This window comes from Choloepus didactylus, chromosome 27 (genome assembly GCF_015220235.1).
Source record: "Choloepus didactylus isolate mChoDid1 chromosome 27, mChoDid1.pri, whole genome shotgun sequence".
Classification (NCBI taxonomy): Eukaryota; Metazoa; Chordata; class Mammalia; order Pilosa; family Megalonychidae; genus Choloepus; species Choloepus didactylus.
In genome coordinates, this window is record NC_051333.1 from 4,255,427 (window position 1) to 4,275,104 (window position 19,678).

Below are 19,678 nucleotides of genomic sequence, written 5' to 3' on the forward strand. Positions count from 1 at the left end.
AAGTCCGGGGCGGGGGGAGAAGAGGGTGGTCGGCATTCCCCGGCGGCTGCCCGAACCTCCTCTCAGCCCTGCGCCCCGATGGGAGGGTGGGGGCCCCCGGGGAGGTCGGCGCCCGCTCCCGCCGCAAAAGGGGCCTAAGGGGACCGGCAGGTGGAGGGGAGGGGGTCACTTTGAAGAGGGTGGATCTAGTGAAGAGGAGCGGGGGGGACAAAAGGGGGGCAGCTGCAGAAAGGGGGGGGCTGGGGAGGGGCGGCGCCTCGGGGCGCGCAGCGGTCGGGGCGTCCTCCGGGCGGGAGCGCGGGGGCCCGCGGGGGGCGGGGGGCGCTGCGCGGCCGGAGCCCCAGGGCGCTCCGGGGGGCCGGGCCTCAGCAGGGCGAGGTGGAGATGTGCAGGTGGTCGGGGTACTTGATGGCGGGAGGGTAGTTCTGCGTCATCTGGATGGACACGTCGCTGGAGATGTCGGACGGGCTGCGGCCGCGGCGCCACGCCTCGGGCTGCAGAAACTGGCCCGAGTAGTCGGAGCAGTCGCTGAGACGCGGGCGGTAGAAGGCCGGGTGCGGGCGGTACATCTCCTCCTCCGCGTAGCGCTTGGTGAACAGGTACACGGACATCACGCCGGCCCCCTGCGGGCAGGCTCCGTCAGGTCCCCGAGGCGGCTCCCCGGGCGCGAGAGTCGGACTCCCAGCTTCCTCTCTCCCCAGGACCCAGGGGTCCAGAACCCAGCCCCTCCTCCCTCAGGCCCAGGGGTCCAGCCCCCAGCCCCCTCCTCCCTCAGACTAGGACTCCAGCCCCCAGCCCCTCCCCCTTCAGACCAGGGGTCCAGGCCCCCAGCCCCCTCCTCCCTCAGACCCAGGGGTCCAGGCCCCCAGCCCCTCCTCCCTCAGACCCAGGGGTCCAGGCCCCCAGCCCCCTCCTCCCCCAGGACCTCGGAGTTAGGCACCCCAACCACCATGTCTCTCCTGACCCAGGAATCAGGCCCCCAAACCCTTCCCTGTTCAAAACTTAGCGTCTGGGCTCCACAAGACATCACCTCTTTGAGTAAGAAGGAGGAAGCAGCGAAGGCAAAAGACCACCCGTAGCGATAGTGGAAATACTGTTCAGAGCTGCTGGGCCTGTTCATGACCTCGTCGTTGATGCTGGAAATGTAAAGAACCAAACCCACCACCAAGGAGAGGCCTGGGGGAGCAGAGGGGGTGCCCCTGGTCCATTAGAGGCTGACCCTTTTCCTCAGTCCCAGCCCCTCCCCATCTCACAGCCTTCTTCTCCCCAACCCCTTGTGTGCTGGGCCTTGGCTGGGTGCAGGGAACCCAAGATGAATCAACACCCACCCCACCCACCCCCCTCAAAAAACAAAAACCCCTGCCCTTTAGGCACTTCTCATGCAATCAAGGAAGACAAATATGGATATGCATCAAAAATCATGTGGACATGGTATGTAGTGTAGGGGAAGTAGCACAGAGCTCTGTGGGAGCACAGAGGAGGTACTGAACATGCCTGGGGCAGGGACAGAGAAGTCAAGGAACACTTCCTAGAATGGCCCTTACCTGGGGCCTAAAGGACAAGGCCCAGGGAAGAATGGGGGTGCCCTTTCACACCACCCCAGGCACAAGGAACAGCACTGGCAAAGGCTGGGGCGAGGGGGGGGGCATTGAGCTGATCCACGTGGCCAAATGCTAGGCTGGGAAGCTTGGCTTCATGCCAAGGGCACTAGGGAGCCATGGAGGGTTTGGAGCAGGGTGGGCAGGGCTAGATCAGGGTGTTAGAAGATCCATCTGGTTGGTATTGAGAACAGGCTGGAGGAGAGACCCTGGAGTTGTGAGCTGGGGCTGTAGGGATAATAACAGCTACTACTTATATCACCAATAATCATTATTATTTTTATAACAGCCACTTCTTACACAGGTCTTGCTCTGTGCCAGGCACTGTTCTGAGTTGTTCATATATGAATTCGTTCAAACCTCACAACAACCCTTTGAAGTAGGTACTGTTTTTATCTCCAGTTATGTTGAGGAAGTTGAGGCAATGGAGAGAGCGGAAAGCAGAGCTCTGTTTTGCAAATGTTTAAGAGGTCAATGTCATTTCCTCCTGATGAATTTCCCTCTCAGCAGAATACTGCAAATGGACATCTGTGTGTCCATCAGACTCAGAATAAAATCTGGTTTTCTTCCATTGTCTGTAACAGGGGTCAGCAAACTCTGGTGGTGGGTCCAGTCCAGCCCCCTGCCTGTTTTTGTCTGGCACATGAACTAAGAATGGCTTTTATATAACTAACGAGTTGGAAAAAAATCAAAAGAATAATAATATTTTAAGGTCCATAAAGGATTTATGAATTTTGTTAGACAATTCCTCAAAAAGTTAAATACAGAGTTGCCACATGACCCAGCGCTTCCACTCCTAGGTATATAGTCAGGAGAAATGAAACCATAGGTTCACACAAAAACTTGCAGCATTATTCATAATAGCCAAAAATGAAAGCAACCTAAATGTCCATTAACTGATGAATGGATAAACCAAATATGGTATATCTATTCAATGGAATATTATTCAGCTGTGAAAAGGAATGAAGTACTGTTACATGCTAACATGTGAATGAATCTCAAAAACATTACGCTAAGTAAAAAAGCCAACCATAAAAGGCCACATATTGTATGATTCCATTTACATGCATTGTCCAGAATAGGCTAATCCACAGAAATGGAAAGTAGATTAATGGCTGTCACAGGGTGGGGGGGAAGGGGGAATTGGGACTGACTGCTAATTGCTATGGGGTTTCTTTTTGGGGTGATGAAAACATCCTGGAATTAGATAGTGGTGAGGGTTGGACAGTCTTGTGAACATACTAAAAACCACTGAATTACACACTTTAAAGGGGTTAATTTTATGTTTTGTGAATTGTATCCCAATTTTTAAAAAATACATGAATTTCAAATTTCAGTGTCCATAAAAAATTACATTGGCACAGAGCCATGCCCTTTCATTTATGTATTGCCTATTGGCTGCTTTCACGCTTCAGCAGTGAAGTTGAAGAGTTGTGACAAAGCCCGTATGGCCTGTTGAGCTGAAAATATTTACAGAGAAAGTTTGCCTATCCCTGGGTTAAATGCCTGCAGGATCCGATCCCCGCCAACCTCATCTCCTATCGGGTTCCCCTTCCTCCTTCACTCAGACCCATGGCCATCTTGCTCTTCATTGACCACACCAAGCTTGGTCCTGCCTCACGGCCTTGGGACCTGCTGCCCCCTCTACCTGGAAAGCTTTTTCCCCCCAGAGTTTCCCATACCTCCCTCCATCACTTATTTACATCTCCCCTTACTGTCAGCTCTTCAGAAAAGCCTTCCATGACCTCCTTGTGTTGTTTTCTTTGAAGCTCTCTCAATGCAATGAAAACTATACTGAGATATACCTCTCAGCAATCAGAGAGTCAAAAGTTTAAAATATTCATGACACACCCTGTCGGTGAGGCTGCGGGAATGCACAATGGTGCAACCCCTATGGAGGGAATTCAGCAATATATAACATGACTACAGTCATCTAACCCAGAAATCCCACTTCTAGGAATTTAACCTGAAGGTAGCCCTCCAAATATATAAAGATATACGTGTATAAGCTAACTCATTGCAGCATTACTGGAAATTGCAAAATATTGGAAATAAACTAAATGCACTTACATAGGGGATTGTTAGAATAAACTATGAAATATTTGCATAGCAGAGAACTGTGCTGCAGTAAGATAAGAATGAGGAAGAGTTCTACGAACTGTTTTGGGGTTCAATGATATTTCTAGACTATCTCGATAAGTAAAAGAGTATATACAGTATACTATCTTTGAAGGGAGAAAGAAAGGTACATAAGAATATATGTATGCTTATTTTTGCCAAAGAGACATAAGAAGGAAAATAAACTAATGAAACTGATTAATTACCTACCTATAGGAAGAAAGAGTTGGGGATGGAGCGGCACTTCTTTGAGTACATATTTTTGAATGATTTTGACTTTTGGAATCCAGCTAAAATTTTATGCATTCAAAATATAAAAAATCAACTAGGTTAGGGGAAAAACTAAAATTAAACATAAACAGAAATAAATTTAATTTTATATCTACTGAATAATACAACCGTGGAGGTGGTGTACTAATCCAAGTAAGTAGCTTTTGACTATAGTACTTTGAATACATATCTCAGTCTAAAGAAAAAAAGGTCTATGAAGAAATCTTGACCATCCCTTTAGTAGGTTTGTGGTTAGGAGTGATATAGCTGTAGCAGTTCAGAAATTATTTTGTGTGAATTGTAGGATTGAGCAAATATGTAAATATTTGGATGTTTTTGGAGAGCAAAACACTCTGAAGGGAGGGAGATTTGAATACAGAATGGGGTAAGGCAAGGAAAACCCTGTGTGTTTAGGTATCAGTATAAACTCCTGTTATTTAAATAGACATAATTTCCCAGCTTTGTGTCCTGAAAGAGCCTAGAAACAATCACACCCCAGCAGCAGCGAGCAAACCTGGCAGCCACATCTTGTTCTCTAATATCATTCCCTGAAAAAAGGAACTAGGGCTTTGAGAAGAAATGGCTTATTTGAAGCCAGGGGCAGGGACAGTAAAACAGCACCTAAGATCACATTGTGCCACTAAGCAAGGAAATACTCAAAAAATGATGGGGACTACTTACTAAGTCAAGCCCTCGATCTTGAAGCTTGCTCTTGTGAAACTTACGGCTGTAAAAGGAAGGCTAAGCCTTCCTATAGTTATGTCTAAGAGGCACCTCCAGAAAACCTCTTTTGTTGCTCAGATGTGGCCTTTCTCTCTCTAAGCCCGAGTCAGCAAATTCATTAACCTCCCCAGCTATGTGGGACATAACTCTCAGGGGCATGATTCTCCTTGACCACATGGTACACGACCCCAGGAATGAGCCTGGCCCTGGCATCAGGGGATTGAAAATGCCTTCTTGACCAAAAGGGGGAAAAGAAAGGGAACAAAATAAGGTTACAGTGTGTGCTGGTTTGGATGTATTATGTTCCCCAAAACGCCATGTTCTTTAATGAAATCTTGTGGGGGCAGATGTATTAGTGTTGATTAGGTTGAAATCTTTGGATTAGGTTGTTTCCATGGAGATGTGACCCACCCAATTGCAGGAAATACATTTGATTTGATCATTTCCATGGAGGCATGGCCCCACCCATTCATTGTGGGTCTTAATTAAATCACTGGAGCCATGTAAGTGCTCAGACAGAAGGAGCTTGGTGCTGCAGGCAAGAGAGACATTTTGAAGATGGTCATTGAAAGTAGACTTTTGCTACTCCAGAGTTTGTCTGGGAGAAATTAAGAGAATACCCCAAGAGAGAAATGTCTGGGGACAAAGCCATTTTGAAGCACAACCTGGGAGCAAAGGAAGAAGATGCCAGCCACATGCCTTCCCAGACAACAGAGGTGTTCTGGATGCCATTGACCTTCCCTCACTGAAGCATTAGCAAACCAGAACAGAGTGGCTAAGAGATTTCAAATAGAATCGAGAGGCTATCCTGGAGGTTTCTCTTATGCAAGCTTCAGCTGGACATCCCAAATGGCCACACTTTGCCAAGCCCTAACCAACAGTAGTCCTGAAATAACTAGCTCCCTATCTGAGATTCTATAAAAGATTCACTCACTAAGTATATTTTTCAGAAACTTAAATCCACCGAAGTGTTCCTATGCCAGACAAGTCCTAAAACCAAGAGGAAACAGCCTCTTCAAGAACATCTTTATGAACAAGTTAGGGTGGTCACTGCCTGGACACCCCTGAAGATCGAGAAAGTGGTAAACAAGAGGTAAGGGTAGCAACAGACAAGATAGGATTTAACAAAGGGTTATGAATACTGAATCTTTATATAATTTTATTTTAGATGCTAGGGTATTAGAATAGCTAGAAGGAAATAACTGAAATGATAGAACTGTAACCCATAACATTCTTTGATATTTGCTCTATAGCTACTCATTAAATTGTACTTTGAAAGTTATTACCTTTCTGTATATATCTTATATTTCACAATAAGGAAATAAGTGAAACCGTGGAAATCTAACCCATAACATTCTTTGAAGTTTGCTCTCTAACTGCTTGTTAAATCTTACTTTGAAGGTTATCACTGTTCTGTATATATGTTAAATTTCACATTAAAAAATGTATTTTAAAAAATGATGGGGACATTTCACAAAAGATGGAGAAGTCAGCTAAAAGGGGTCCTGATGGTCAAATTGGGGACAATTTGAGCATCAGAATCAATAATAATGGTAATGATGTACAGTATATTGAAATTAAAAAAAACACATGAGTACATACTGATATTTTGATAGATAGGTAGATAGGCAGACAGATAGATAGATAGGAGAAAAGAGGAAGTCCTTCTTTTCAGTAGCATACCAATTTATAAATGTAGGTGGAACAGCAGAGTTAGAAGAGAACATCATTTGACAACCTGGTAGTAATATTACATTCAGGCAGCAATCACCAATGGATGCTGAATCGTTGGGTGACAGGATCTCCCAGTAGAATAACTATTCATTGCAAAGGGATAAAAAGCTTCCTTTGTAGTGAAGAAACCTAGCAGACACTGCCCTAACCAAGTGATCAAAGTTAACGTCACAATTAATGGGGCAAGCGGACATCATGCACTTCCTGACATGATACACACAGAGACTACTCTGTTTACATCATGTTCCTGCTGCAAGTGTGTAATCTGAACCACTCATGATGAAATTGTGGGATGCTCTACGAAACAACTGGCTGCACTCTTCAAAAATGTCAATATGAAAGATTTTTTAAAAGGCTGAGGAATTATAAATGATGAAAGACGACTAAAGAGACACAAGTAAATGAAAAGCGCAATCCTAGATTGGATCCTAAATTGGGGAAAGGATGACTATAAAAGACAGTATTGGGACAATTGGCAAAATTTGAAAACAGACTGAATATTAGTTATAGTATTGTATAAATGTTAAACTTATAGAATGCATTACTTTAGCATGGTTATATAAAAGAAATGCACTTGTTTTTAGGAGATACTTGCAGAAGTATTTAGGAGTGACGTGTCTGCAACTTACTCTCAAGAGGTTCCATATATAGGTAATTGTCTGTGTGGGTGCACATATGTGTACATGAGAGAGAGAGAAAAAAAAAGGAAGACAGGGAGAGCGGGAGAAAGAAGGAGAGAGGGGGAGGGGAAGAGAGGGGAAAATGTAGGAAAATTGTTGCATCTAGGTGAAGGATATATGAGAGTTCATTGTATTATTTTTGCAGTTTTACTGTAGGCTAAATTTTTTTCCAAAATAAAACATTTTAAATAAAATAGAATAGATATCCCACAAGAGAATTTATTTTCAAAGTGTCGCCCTGCAAATTACTTATTAATTGTAAAGAGAAAAATGTGCTTTTACAAAGGAGCAGCCTGATGGACAACACATTTGCCAAGTGATCCTACTTTGTTCCTCTCCTAGTGGGACAACCTGACATTATTTTCTACCTGAAGTGATGTGATATAAAGTACACGCCACCATCTCTGAGTTTTCTTGCCAAGCTTGTTTAACGTAAATCTGATCAAGCCTCTGGTCTAGACATAACTTTCAAGTTATAGAAAATACAGGGAAAGAGAAACAAATGAAGCAGTACCATGAAGACACAATCAAACAAATCCAGGATACAGGGTGTTCTCCAGGATATCCTTTCCTGCAGTCTTCTAAAGGATGATAACATGGATCAAGCCGACAATATCTAAACCATTGATCAATCTTCACCTCTCAAAAAGAGAAACAACCAGACATGCTGTGTGTCCTGACGGTGTAGGCTGTGAAAAGCACAGCCTATTTATGAAGTGTTCTCACCCCCCAAAATCGAACTTCTTATAAACTGAACTACAAGTTTTTGGAAAATATACATATCACAGGAACACCTTAAACCACGACACAGAAATGCAATGGGAAAAATCCAGAATATGGGAATTCTGCATGACTAATGACCAGACTTCTTCAACAAATAAATGACAAGAAAAAAATAGAAGGAGAGAAACTGTTATAGATTCAAAGAGCCTTCAGAGATCTATCAACTAAATGCAATATGTGGAATTTGGATCTCAATTCATAATAAACTAACTGTAAAGAGGCATTTATGAGACAAGTGGGGGAAATTTGAACACTGACTGGATAGTAGATGAAATTAAGGAATTTTTCTTAATTGTTTTGGCATGTAATGGCACTATCGTTCTGTTAAATAAAAGAATGCTTGTTTTTCAGAGATACACTGAAATATTTGTGGATAAATGATGTGCCAGTTTGAATGTATTATGTCCCTCAAACTCCATTATCTTTGATGTAATTTTGTATGGGCAGATGTTATCAGGGTTGATTAGATTGTAATTCTTTGAGTGTTTCTTTGGAATGCACCCCATCCAGCTGTGGGTGATGACTCTGATTGGATAATTTCCATGGAGGTGTTGCTCCTCCCATCCAGGGTGGGTTTAAGTTGATCAGTGGAGCCATATAAATGAGCTGACATAACAGAAGGAACTCAGTGCAGCTGTGAGTGACATTTTGAAGAGGAGCAAGCTTGCTAGAGAGGAACATCCTGGGAGAAAGTCATTTTGAAACCAGAACTTTGGAACAGACACCAGCCACGTGCCTTCCCAGCTAACAGAGGTTTTCCGGACGCCATTGGCCATCCTCTAGTGAAGGTACCCAATTACTGATGTGTTACCTTGGACACTTTATGGCCTTAAGACTGTAACTGTGTAGCCAAATAAACCCCCTTTTTATAAAAGCCAATCCATTTCTGGTGTTTTGCATTCCACAGCATTAGCAAACTAGAACAAATGATATGATGTTTGAGACTGGTTTAAAAATAATCCAATGAAGTGGGGTGGGGGACATGGGAGTGGGATTTTAAAAAGATTAGCCACATGTTGATAATTGTTAATTGTTGAAGTTGAGTGATGGGTACACGGGATCACAGGATTTCATTATAATTTTCTTTCTTTTGTACATTTCTTTTGTACATTTAGAAAGTTCTATAATTAAATATATTTTAAAAGTCAGTATTGTCAAAAAAAGTGGGAGAACTATTCTAGACAAAAAACATTTAACTAAATGCAATGCATGAACTTAGATTGAATCCTGGTTCTGAGGAAAACTACAGAAGACATTTTGAAACTACTGGAACCATTTGGAAATGAACTAAGTTACATTGTGGGTTTATTGAAAAAGTTTTAGGTATGAAAATGGTGTTGCATTTATGTAGACAAATGTCCTTATTCTTAAAAGATGCAGGTGGAAACATTTAGAGATGAGCTACCATGCTGCCTGTCACTTACTTTCAGATGGTAAAGCCAAAAAAGTGTGCACTTGTGTGTATGTGTGAGGGGAGACAGCACGGGAGAGGGGTAGGGAAAAGAGGGAAAAAGCATGCAAAAACATGAGTAAATGTTGCAGTTAGGTGGATCTGGGTGGAGGAATGTATACATTTGTAGTACTATTCTGTAGACTTGAAAGTTTTCATTTAAGAAATTGGGGTGATTGGGTTAGGATAAAATAATGACCCCCATCACTCTCCTTCCCCTTAACCTGCTTTATTTTTCTTCATAGCCCTTATCACCATCTATCCTTTTACTTTCTATTTATTACTATTATTATTATTATTTTAACCATATATCTTTCCATCCTCACTAAGATATAGGCACCATGATACTACGTCCTAGTCCATCTTGTTCCATATTGTATTGATAGCATCTGGCACAATACCCAGCACATAATAAATATTGAGTGGATGAATATTCTTGCAATGCAACTGGAACCTCTACAAAGCTTGCCAGCTGCTGTCTCCCTTTTAAACCACCTAAGCCCATATTCCTCCATCCCTTCTAAGAATGAATCTTTCCTTGCTCTGAACTTCCACAGATCTTTCAACTTCTAGTTTTCTGTAGCTTCTGCATTCAAGAAGAGGGAGCCCATGAAGCTGTGCATGGTGAAAAGATGAAGAGGCATCTGAGATTGGTCTTGAAGATACTGAAGGAAGCACAGAAACCACCACTCACTCAGGTACCCAAATCACTCAGGGAAGCATCCTGATCCCCTACCCACCCACTTTACCTGTCATGGATGACCAGTCACAATTCATGTCCATTTACTTCCTCAATCCCTCAAAAACCAGAACCCCCTTTTCCATCCTCAAGTCCCCTGCCCCATCTCAGGCCCTGTTCTCTATACCTGCACAATTGCTCCAAAATCCTTATTTCTCTGCTTCAGATTGGTTCTTTCAAAAACCCAGACCAGACTTTCTCCCTGCCTGCTCAAATCTCCTCCTGGTCCACAGGAGAAAGTATTTGTTCCTCAGCCTGACATTTCAGGCTCTCTATGATCTGGTTTCCACTGACATCTCTTGCCTCATCTCCCACTCCAACCCCAGACCTAAGACGCATGGGTCATGCTACTGCTGTAAAATAACAAACATTGTCCATGTGCAGACTCGGGAGTGGGGGTTGATGAGAAGAAAACAAATATTTTCAAAACGGAAGAAATTTTTTTGCATTAGTTGCAAATTGTCTGAAAACAGTGTCAAAACCTAAGTCATTCCTTCTACCTGGCTATTTCACAGTGGTTCTCTTTCTCCAAAAATAACCTTCTCTTGCCTCTTCTTTTTTTCTCCCTCCCTCCCTTCTTCCTTTCTCTGCAATCCAACTCTCCCCCTCCATCTCCCTCCAGACTACATCTGCTTCAGAATTCTTAGAACACAGTAGGCAAGAGTCACCTACATTCTAAGCTGAATAGAAACAATCCGGCTTTAGAGCAAAAAGATTTCAGAACCATGGAGAGCTGCACACATGCCTGCCTCAGAGGATGCTTTCTAGGCTAGGGCCTTAACAGTCTGTGATTCCCTCTCCAGGAAAGGCTCTTTTCTTTTTCACCCGGAATTCCCTATCACCCTTTCAGAACCACCTTAAATGTCACTTCCTCTTGGAAGCCCTCCCTGATTGCTCCCAACTTCCCCAAACCACCCTAATACATCCTTCTTTTTCCCAGAATGCCCTGAGCTGTCCTTCTGTTTCAATAGATCATTCAGTGTGTACTTTGTGCCAGCAATTAATTTGGCCTTGCAGTTGCAAATGAGAGAGCAAGTTTGTGAGGTCCCTGTCCTTTTGGAGCTTACATTCTGGCAAAAGGAGACAGAAAACGAATGAGATAACATTAGCAATAAGTGCAATGAGAAAATATATAAAATAGGTGATATGATAGACAGTACAGTGAGTCCAAGGCAACACTAGGTACTGTTTTCAGGGAAAATAACTCTGCAGAGGGAAACTTGGAGCCCCATGAGAATAAGGAGAAAGGGACCTCCTGGGAGAGAGGGGCCAGAGAGAATAATTTGGATTTATTCTAAGTGCAGTGGGAATCCACTGAAAGGACTTAAGGAGCTGTGTGGCAAATTTGGGTTACAGGTTGGGGGCTCTTTTGTCTTGTCTGTGCCTGGGGTCTCTTTTGGGATTCAGGGGTGTCTGGAACCCAGCACACAGCCTGGTATTAGGATGGAAAGCAGCCTTGCCATTGCAGTGTGAAAGCTACTGTTGACGATACATAAATGAATGAGCATAGCTGTGTTCAGTCAAACTTGATTTATGGGCAGTTAAACAGTTAAATTGCAAATGTATGAGTAGACACATGCAACATGTTTGAGGATCAGGGGTTATATGGGGCATGCATGGGGAGCTTGCTGGAAAAGAAAATCAATGCCACTCTAGACTTCTCCCCACTTTCTCACCAACCCTATCCAGCCAGGCGTCTGGTTCTATTGATCCATCTGTCGATATCCCTGTCCCTCACAGCTCACCAGTCCTCTTTAACCTCAGAACTGCCCCAACCCCTGGCACTCAATAAAGTGTTTGTTATTATAACATTTATTTATTTAATTGTTCGTTTGTTTTTATTTTTAACTACCACTCGTTGAGCGCTTATTTTATAGGCCAGGTACTGAGCAGAGTCCTTTACATTCATGATCTAGATCAGCAATTAGCAAATAATTTCCCGGGGTCAGCCAAATTTGGACACTCTCTATTTTGGTATGGTTTGCAAGCTAAGAATGGTTTTTACATTTTTAAATGCTTGAAAAAATCAAAAGAAGAGTCCTGTTTCACCATGTGTGAAAATTACATGGAATTTAGATTTTTAATTGTCCATAAATCAAGTTTGAACATAGCCATACCCTTTCACTTAATATTGTCAATAGTCACTTTCGCACTACAAAGGCAAGGTTGAGTAGTTGTCTTGGAGAATGTATGGCACTCACAAGGCTTAAAATATTTACCATTTGGCCCTTTACAGAAGATTTTGCCAACCCCTGACTGAGATTTGTCTTCCCCACAACTCCACAAAGGAAGGCTCATGCTCCATTAGCTCACACAGTCAGAGAATGGTAGTGGTGGGATTTGTACCATGGTCTCTCTAGATTCATGGCCTGTGCCTTCAGCCGCTGCACCCCACAACCTTGAAAGCACACAATTGGATACCTTGGGGTGGAGTCCATGGGTCATAGTCTATGAAGTGAGCTCAAGGAAGGGGTTGGCGGTGGCTTCAATGCCAAAACACCACTCTGTGGTCACTCAGAGCTCTGGCTTCCAGTCCTGGCTATACTACTGATCCTTAGCTTAACCTCGGGCTGCAGGGGTGTGATATGGGTTTTCGGATCAGAGTACCCTTGATTCCAATCCCAGCTCTTCCACTAACAAGCAGCGTTGCCTCTTCCAGCCCCTGTTTCTGTATCTGTGAACTGCAAACAATGGTGCTTTCCTTATAAAGCTTTGGGTAGGTTGAGTAATAGTCCCCAGTGCTACCTACCCTTGCCCCACTTTCTCTCTCTAGGCCACTATTTTTCCAACTGAAAAGTGATGAGACCTTTCAGCTCTGACACTCTGGCATCGTGATATTCTACATATCTTATTTTAGCTTGGTGTCTGGCTCCACATGCTGTGATTCAAGTTTGCACGGAGGTTGCACTCTGGTTTCCCTGGAAAAGGTCTCGTCAGGTTAGGTTGAAGGCACGGGGGAGGCTGAACCTGGAGAGAGCTGGGTGAGGAGCGGTGAGGAAGCTGGGGGAGGGGGTATTTGAAGATCCCTCTTTAACTGTTTGCAGAGCCAGCTTGGGAAAGAGGGAGGCTTGCACGGGCCCCACCAGAGACGGAATGGAGATGAGATAGAACAGGGTTTGTTCACAAACTATCAACTGCATTAAAAGGATTTGAATTGAGTTTAATTAAATTTGTTGAATTAATTTGAATTGAATTGAAGAACTGACTCAGAGTGAACTGGGGTTAGTTGGATCGGACTGAGTTAAACTTGATGAAGCTGAGCTGGGTTGAATCGGATTGACTGATCTGAAATTTCAAGAGGGGTCGCATTTCAGAAAGAACCGTACTCTGGACCTCCAGACTGTAAACTTCTCTGGCAGAAGCTTGTTCTGGTATCTTGAACAACTCCTTGCTCTCCTCAGGACCTCACTATATCCCCACTTTATCAAGTAAATGGTTATAATAACTCCTCAGTAGAGATGCCATGGTAAGAGTTTGTGATCACACATGCAAAGAGCCTTGTACCTCAAAAGGAAAACAAACAAACAAAAACTGGAAACCAATATTGTATAGCTAACGATATGCATGATGAAGCATTTGGGGTGATGTGTACTGACGTCTGCAATTTATTTTAAAATAAAAAAAAATAAGAGATTGTTGCTTGGTTAGAAATATAGATAGATGGGCAGATATGGGATAAGTAAGTCTAGCAATATGTTTATGATTAACTCTAGGTGCTGGATCCATGAGCATTCACTACAAAATTCTTTCATCTTTTCTGTCAAAAAATTGTATAATAAAACGTTTTTCAGAAAATAAAAGCATCCTGTAAACTGAAAATTACTAAAATATCAGTAGTGGTTAAAAATACAGCCTCTGGAGGCGAATCCTGTGAGTTTGATTCTCAGCTGTGCCTCTCACTAGTTGTATGGACTTGAGCAAAATGACTTCATCTCTCTGTTTGTTCCCGTATCTGTAAAATGAGGCTATTAATAGCATTTACCTCATGGGGTTGTTGTGAGTATCAGAATAGAGCCTGGTACATAATTAGCACCCAATAAGCATTAGCAATAATTTGGTCCTCAAAACAGCCCCGGGAAATGGGCGCTGCTCTCTCCTCTCTCCACTGAGGTCACACAGCGAGGAGGTGGCTTTCTAAGAGGAAGGCGTGAGGGGCGCACGGGTTCCTGGAATTCGAAGTTGCCCCCAGCCCCTAAGCCCTCTCCTTGGGCTCACCCGACAGGATGAAGAAGATGCCAGAGACGAAGGCCAGGATGGTCCTCTGCGGACGGATGTGGCCGATGTTGCTGATGACGAAGGCCGTGAACACCAGGAAGAGACTGACCATGGGGAAGGGGGTGGCCGTGCGCACCGTCTCTGCGGGAGGGGTCGCGGAGGAGGGGGTGAGGGACTCAAGCTCTGCTGGGGCACTTCCCGCCGCCCGCCCCTTCATCCAGGCCACACCCCTTGGGTCTGGCTCCACCCCTTCCAGTTGGCCCCGCCCACCATCCGGGCCCCGCCCCTCCCGCCTGGTCCCTCCTCCTTAGCGGATGACTCCGCCTCCTATCTCGCCTCCCCGCCTTCCCTTTGGCCCCCCGGGTTCTCCAGCCCTGCTCTTTCTCCAAGGCCCGCCCTGCGATCCTGCCCTTGGTGGCCCAAGCCCCGCCTCCCCTCACTCAGAATATTCTCCGTGTTTTCCGTCACCAAGTTGATCTCCGGTTCAAGGAAATATTCAGAGGCCACGCAGCGACCCTTCTCCCGACCTGGGAGCAAGATGAGAAGGTGAGACCCGATGATGAGCTGTCAGGGGCAGGGCGGACAGTGGGGAGACCCCTGGATGGGGAAGCAAGGTGGAACCCAAGGGGTATGGCCTGTGCTACTCTTTGGGGATGGAGGAAGGGAGTGACGGTAGGATATCTGGGAGCTCCTCTTGGGAGCTGCCCTAGAAACTCCTGGATGGAGGGGGACAGGGCTGGAACCCTGGGCTCTAAGCGAGGAGGGGCTGTGGCCTCTGGAGAACGGCTGCGGACCAGGATTCCTAGGAGGCGTCTTGGTGGTTGCTGGGAGGCATGATTCTTTCATCCTGCCCACTCAGCAGGGAACAAGGTCTGAACCTAGAGTACAGATTCCAGCGAGGGCTCCAGAGTTCCCAGAGAGTGGGTGACTTGGAGATTATTTGAGCTTTGGGGTTCCTAGGAGCAGGGCTAGACATTTGGACCCCAGGTTATGGAACTCTGCCCTGGGGGCGCAGGATCCTGAGTCCTGAGGGTGGGACCATGGGTATGGACACCAGGGCCCCAGGTAAGGAGGGGAGAGCTGAGGGGAGGGCAGGTAGGGTCTGTACCTGCAAAGAAGCAGACCCGCCAGAGGCCGGCGTGCAGCGCCATCTTGACCTCGGTGGTCTGGTTCTGCGGCAGCACCGTCCCCTCCTCCATGTACAGCCAGTAGTCAGTGCTGACCGCGATGCCCACGAGGAGCAGGCCGCAGGCACCAAACACGCTGCTCAGCAGGGTCAAGGCGCGACTACTGCAATGACTCATCCTCAGTGGCGGGGGGCGCCCTGCGGGGCCTGGGTGGGGGGCAGAAGGGGGGTGGGGGACCCAAGATAAGACTCACCAGAGTCCCCAACCCCATGCAGCAACCTGGGACGCTGGACCCCAGCCAGAAATGCAACTCTCAAACTGAAACCTCCTTTCCAACTCTAACCTCTGTGTCCTCACTTATGATCATGACCCCTAACCCTGGACCCTGACCAGACACTCCAACTGTTGACCTCCAATTCTAGAACTGGGTCCTCCAACTGTGACATCTGTTTTCTGTCCAGGACCCCAACCCTGGACTCTGAGCAGAAACATCAACTGTTGACCCTCAAGCCCCAGGAATGGATACTGACTAGGGTGCCAATCCCAGGTCCCCAGAGCCAGAATAAAATTTCCAACCACGATTCTTGGCCCAGATCCAAAGCCCCAGCTTCATTTCCAATCATGTGTCTGGCCAGAAACTCTCATTTCAGCTTCTTGACCCCAAAATCAGGCTCCCCAACTGTATCCTCATGCCCTGACCCAAGTCCCCAACATTAGATACGAGACCCCACCAAAGTCCCTAACCCTAAGCCTGGCCCATGACTGAGAAACTTACTCTGATCAGAGACATCAACTCTAGGATAAGTGAACCCCCATCCCTGATCCTGTGCTCTGATCTAAGACCCCACTCTTGGACACCAAATTCTAACAAGGTCTCTAATCTCAACTCTGAGCCAGGACCTGGGTACCTGGACCCCAGGTATTGGATCTTGAACACTGGGTGCTTAGCAACTTGACCCAAATCCAGGCCACCCAATTCTGATTTCACCCTGACCTGGAACCTGAACCCTTTTTGTGGACCCTGTCTCTGGACTGCAGATTCTGGTCAGAAATCCCCAAACTGGGTCACTAACCAAGAACCCCTAACCCCATGTCTTAGCCTCAGACCCTTGAACCCAGAGTGACCTAAGACCTGTAGCAAAGTCCTCCACCTAAGTTTAAATGCTTGGACTCTTACCTTGACCCTTAGCATCCAATTCTAACACCAAGACCTTGACCTATGACCTTCTAATGCTGATCCTGTTCCCTGACCTCAATTTGAGACCTCAATTCTGAGATCACAGCCCGCAACCCAGATCCAAGATTTGAGAACCTTAATTCATCCCCTTCCCCTCCAGATCCAGCCAGGCCCCTGAACTGGCATGCTAGAACTCCATCCCAGGCCACCGTACTCCAGAACAGAGAGTCCTGGGGCCAGGATCTTCATTAGAAGACTCCAAAATGTCAAAATCATGACCTGAGACACACCCCCCCAACCCAGTGTCCCAAACAGAGCACCCCAGTCAAACAAGGGGGGTGCCCTCCCTCAAACTAGGAATCAGTGCTCAGGACTCTAGAGCCCCAATCATGAAGTCCAGGGCCCCCATACCCCACCACAGGATCCCAAAATTCCCTTCAAGACAGTCTGGACCCCAATTTCCCGTGCTAGCAATTCCAATCACAGACTGCCCTCAAACATCCAACTTGGAATCCTGATCTCTCCTAAAACTAGGCCCTCAAAACAAGAGTGTTCAGTCTCACAGCTGTGATCTCTCAAATTCCAATCAGAAATCTAAGACCTCAACTAGGGAGCTTCTCACTGAGACCCCAAAGACTCCAAATCCCTTATCCACAATCCTCATCCCCCACTGAGAACTTTCCCCCCAAACCACACAGTCCCACAATTCAGCGGATCCAACTTCAGGACCCCTATCCTATCCTAGTCAGAGACCTTTAGATCCCTAAATACCAGGAATCCCATCATCCTTTTAACTATGAAGTTTGAGACCCCTAAACACTCCCTTAACAATCTTACCCAAACATGAGAGTCCACCTTAACCAGAATTCCTGTAGCCCTGAAACTCTGCCCCACCCGGATAAGGACCCTTGAGTCTGAGACAACCCTCCTTCCCACTCAGCATCCACTCTCCAGCCCCCTGGAGGACTCAGGTACTTGAGTCCAGCCGAAGTCTGACCAGGTTATCCTCCCATCCCCCGCGCGGTGGCTGCAAGGCTTGACCGACAGACAGCTGCCTGCCCCTTTTCCAGTCAGCTCGGCTCAGAAAAAGCATCAAAATCCCTGTCCCTCTGACTGCCTTAGTCCCAGGGACCGGACCCCAGCCTCCCACACTTGCGCCTCCGACCCCCCGCTGCGACCCTTGCCCACCGTCACCCTTCTCACTTTCCCTTTTGAGTCCCCCTTCCTGGTGCGGAGTCCTTCTCCCTCTAAACGGCCCTCCCACATCTGCCCACTCTCCTCCAGACCGCGCCGTCAGCTTACAGCTCTTCTTCCTTCGGGACCCTTCCCCGAGGCCCGGAGCCTCCTTCTCATCCTTTTTACCTCGGCCTCTCCTGATTCCAGGCATTTCAAACCCCAACCCCACCCCCACTCCGGGTCCCATTCTTCAGGTCCCAAGTCTAAACTCCACCTCCCTTCAGTCTCCGGGGCGACGTAACTCCCTCCTTCTGGGGACCCTCTCCCAGACTCGCGTCCTGCTCTTACCGGTCCTGGGCCCTCCATCCTCCTGCGGGACCCAGTACCGCCTCCCCCAAGGACCCGCCTGGCGCCCTCCCCAGCGCCAACTGTCTCTGAGATGTAGGCAATCAGGAGGACAGTTTCCCCGCTGCGGGACCCTCGCACCCCCTCCTCCGGGATCCCCTAGGCCCAGGTGCTCCTCCTTCCCCCATTGCCTCCCGAACTCGGGCGTCCTGACCGCCAGAATCCCACCACCCGACTCACTCAGGCCCCGTCTAGCCCCAACCCCGGCTCCCGGCCACCTCCTGGGGCGTTCCCCCCCACCCCCTTCCCGCCAGGACCCTCCCCTTGCGCTCACCTCGCTCAGGGCTGGGCGGACACTCCGGGCCGCGGGCCCCGCAGCCGCATGACCGGCTCCGCGGCTTCCCCCGGCCGCCGCCGCCGCCACCGGGGTCCCCGGTGCCCGCGCCCCCCGCCCCGGCCCCGGAGCCCGGCGTCCCGGCCCCCTCCCGGCCTCCCACCCCCCACCCCCCGCGCCCGCGGCCTCACTCGGCGGACGGAGCCGGGAGCAGGGACCGGCGGCCGCTCATTGGCTGCTGGGGAGGAGGGGAGGGGCGGGGGGAGGGGGGAGAGGATGCGGGGAGGGAGGGAGACAGCCCTGGAGAATGGGGGAGACAGGCAGCGAGAGAATAGAAACCGAGGCAGAGCGTCGGAGAGGGGCAGGGGCCCAAAGAGAGGCGGAGAGCGCAGGGATAGCGAGGCACCCCGAAGCTTGAGGCGGAGAAATACAGAGACTCACGGGTCTGGAGATTGGAGGAGACCCAGAGACTGCCAGAAAGACAGAGCTAGAAAAGAAGAGGCCGAAACGGAGCCTAAAACCCCCCGAGGCTCAGAGATTCTAGCGCCCTGGAAGTGGAGCGCTCAGAGAGCCGGAGACAGCCAGGGAGAACCTGGGACAGAAAAAGGCAGACAGAGGCCTTAGGCTGAGAGATGCTGAGACCCAGGGACCTTGAGCTTGGGGAAGAGAGAGGCAGAAAGAAAGAGAGAGACCCTGAGCAGGGGGCGATCCTGGGGGGTCCCCTGATGAAGACTGGGGCTCTAGCCAGGCCTGGGGCGGAGCCTGGGGTCTGGGCTGCTGGAGGAGGCGGGAGGGGGCGTCCCGGGCCGGGGTCCCCGGAGCAGCAGGCGGGCGCAGGAGCAGAGTCGGGTCCTGCAGCCGCCGCGGAGCCGGGAGCCGGGCCAGCCCCCCGCCCCCCCGCCGTGATGTCAGCGGGGCCACTCTTAAAGGGGAAGGCCGCCCGCCGAGGGTCGGAGCGGGGGCTTGCGCCCGCGGGCACGGGGTGGGGCACCGCGGCGGTGCTCCGGGGGAGACAGGGGCAGTCCCAGCATCCAGCTGGGCCGGGGCCCGGGGACTCGGGACCTTGCAAAGACAAAGAGACACAGGGGCCCGCGAGGGAGCCTGCGAATCTTTGGGGCTCAGTCCCTTCCGAACACACCGACACCAGCCCGCCACCCTGCTGGCCTGCCCCTGCCCAGGGACTGCATATCCCATCAGGCCAGGCTGCGA

At 48.1% G+C, this 19,678-nt stretch overlaps 1 protein-coding gene across 1 annotated transcript; it reads right to left on the reverse strand.

The window, feature by feature from the left end:
* Positions 1 to 294: 294 nt before the first annotated feature.
* On the reverse strand, positions 295 to 18,599 carry CACNG7 (calcium voltage-gated channel auxiliary subunit gamma 7). Its single transcript, XM_037820554.1, has 6 exons — positions 18,470 to 18,599; positions 15,419 to 15,643; positions 14,751 to 14,837; positions 14,311 to 14,451; positions 1,031 to 1,176; positions 295 to 623 (listed from the first exon to the last, which is right to left on the reverse strand). Exons 2-6 carry the CDS (start codon positions 15,612 to 15,614, stop codon positions 366 to 368), a joined length of 828 nt encoding a protein of 275 aa, XP_037676482.1. The 5' UTR covers positions 15,615 to 15,643; positions 18,470 to 18,599; the 3' UTR covers positions 295 to 365.
* Positions 18,600 to 19,678: the final 1,079 nt, after the last annotated feature.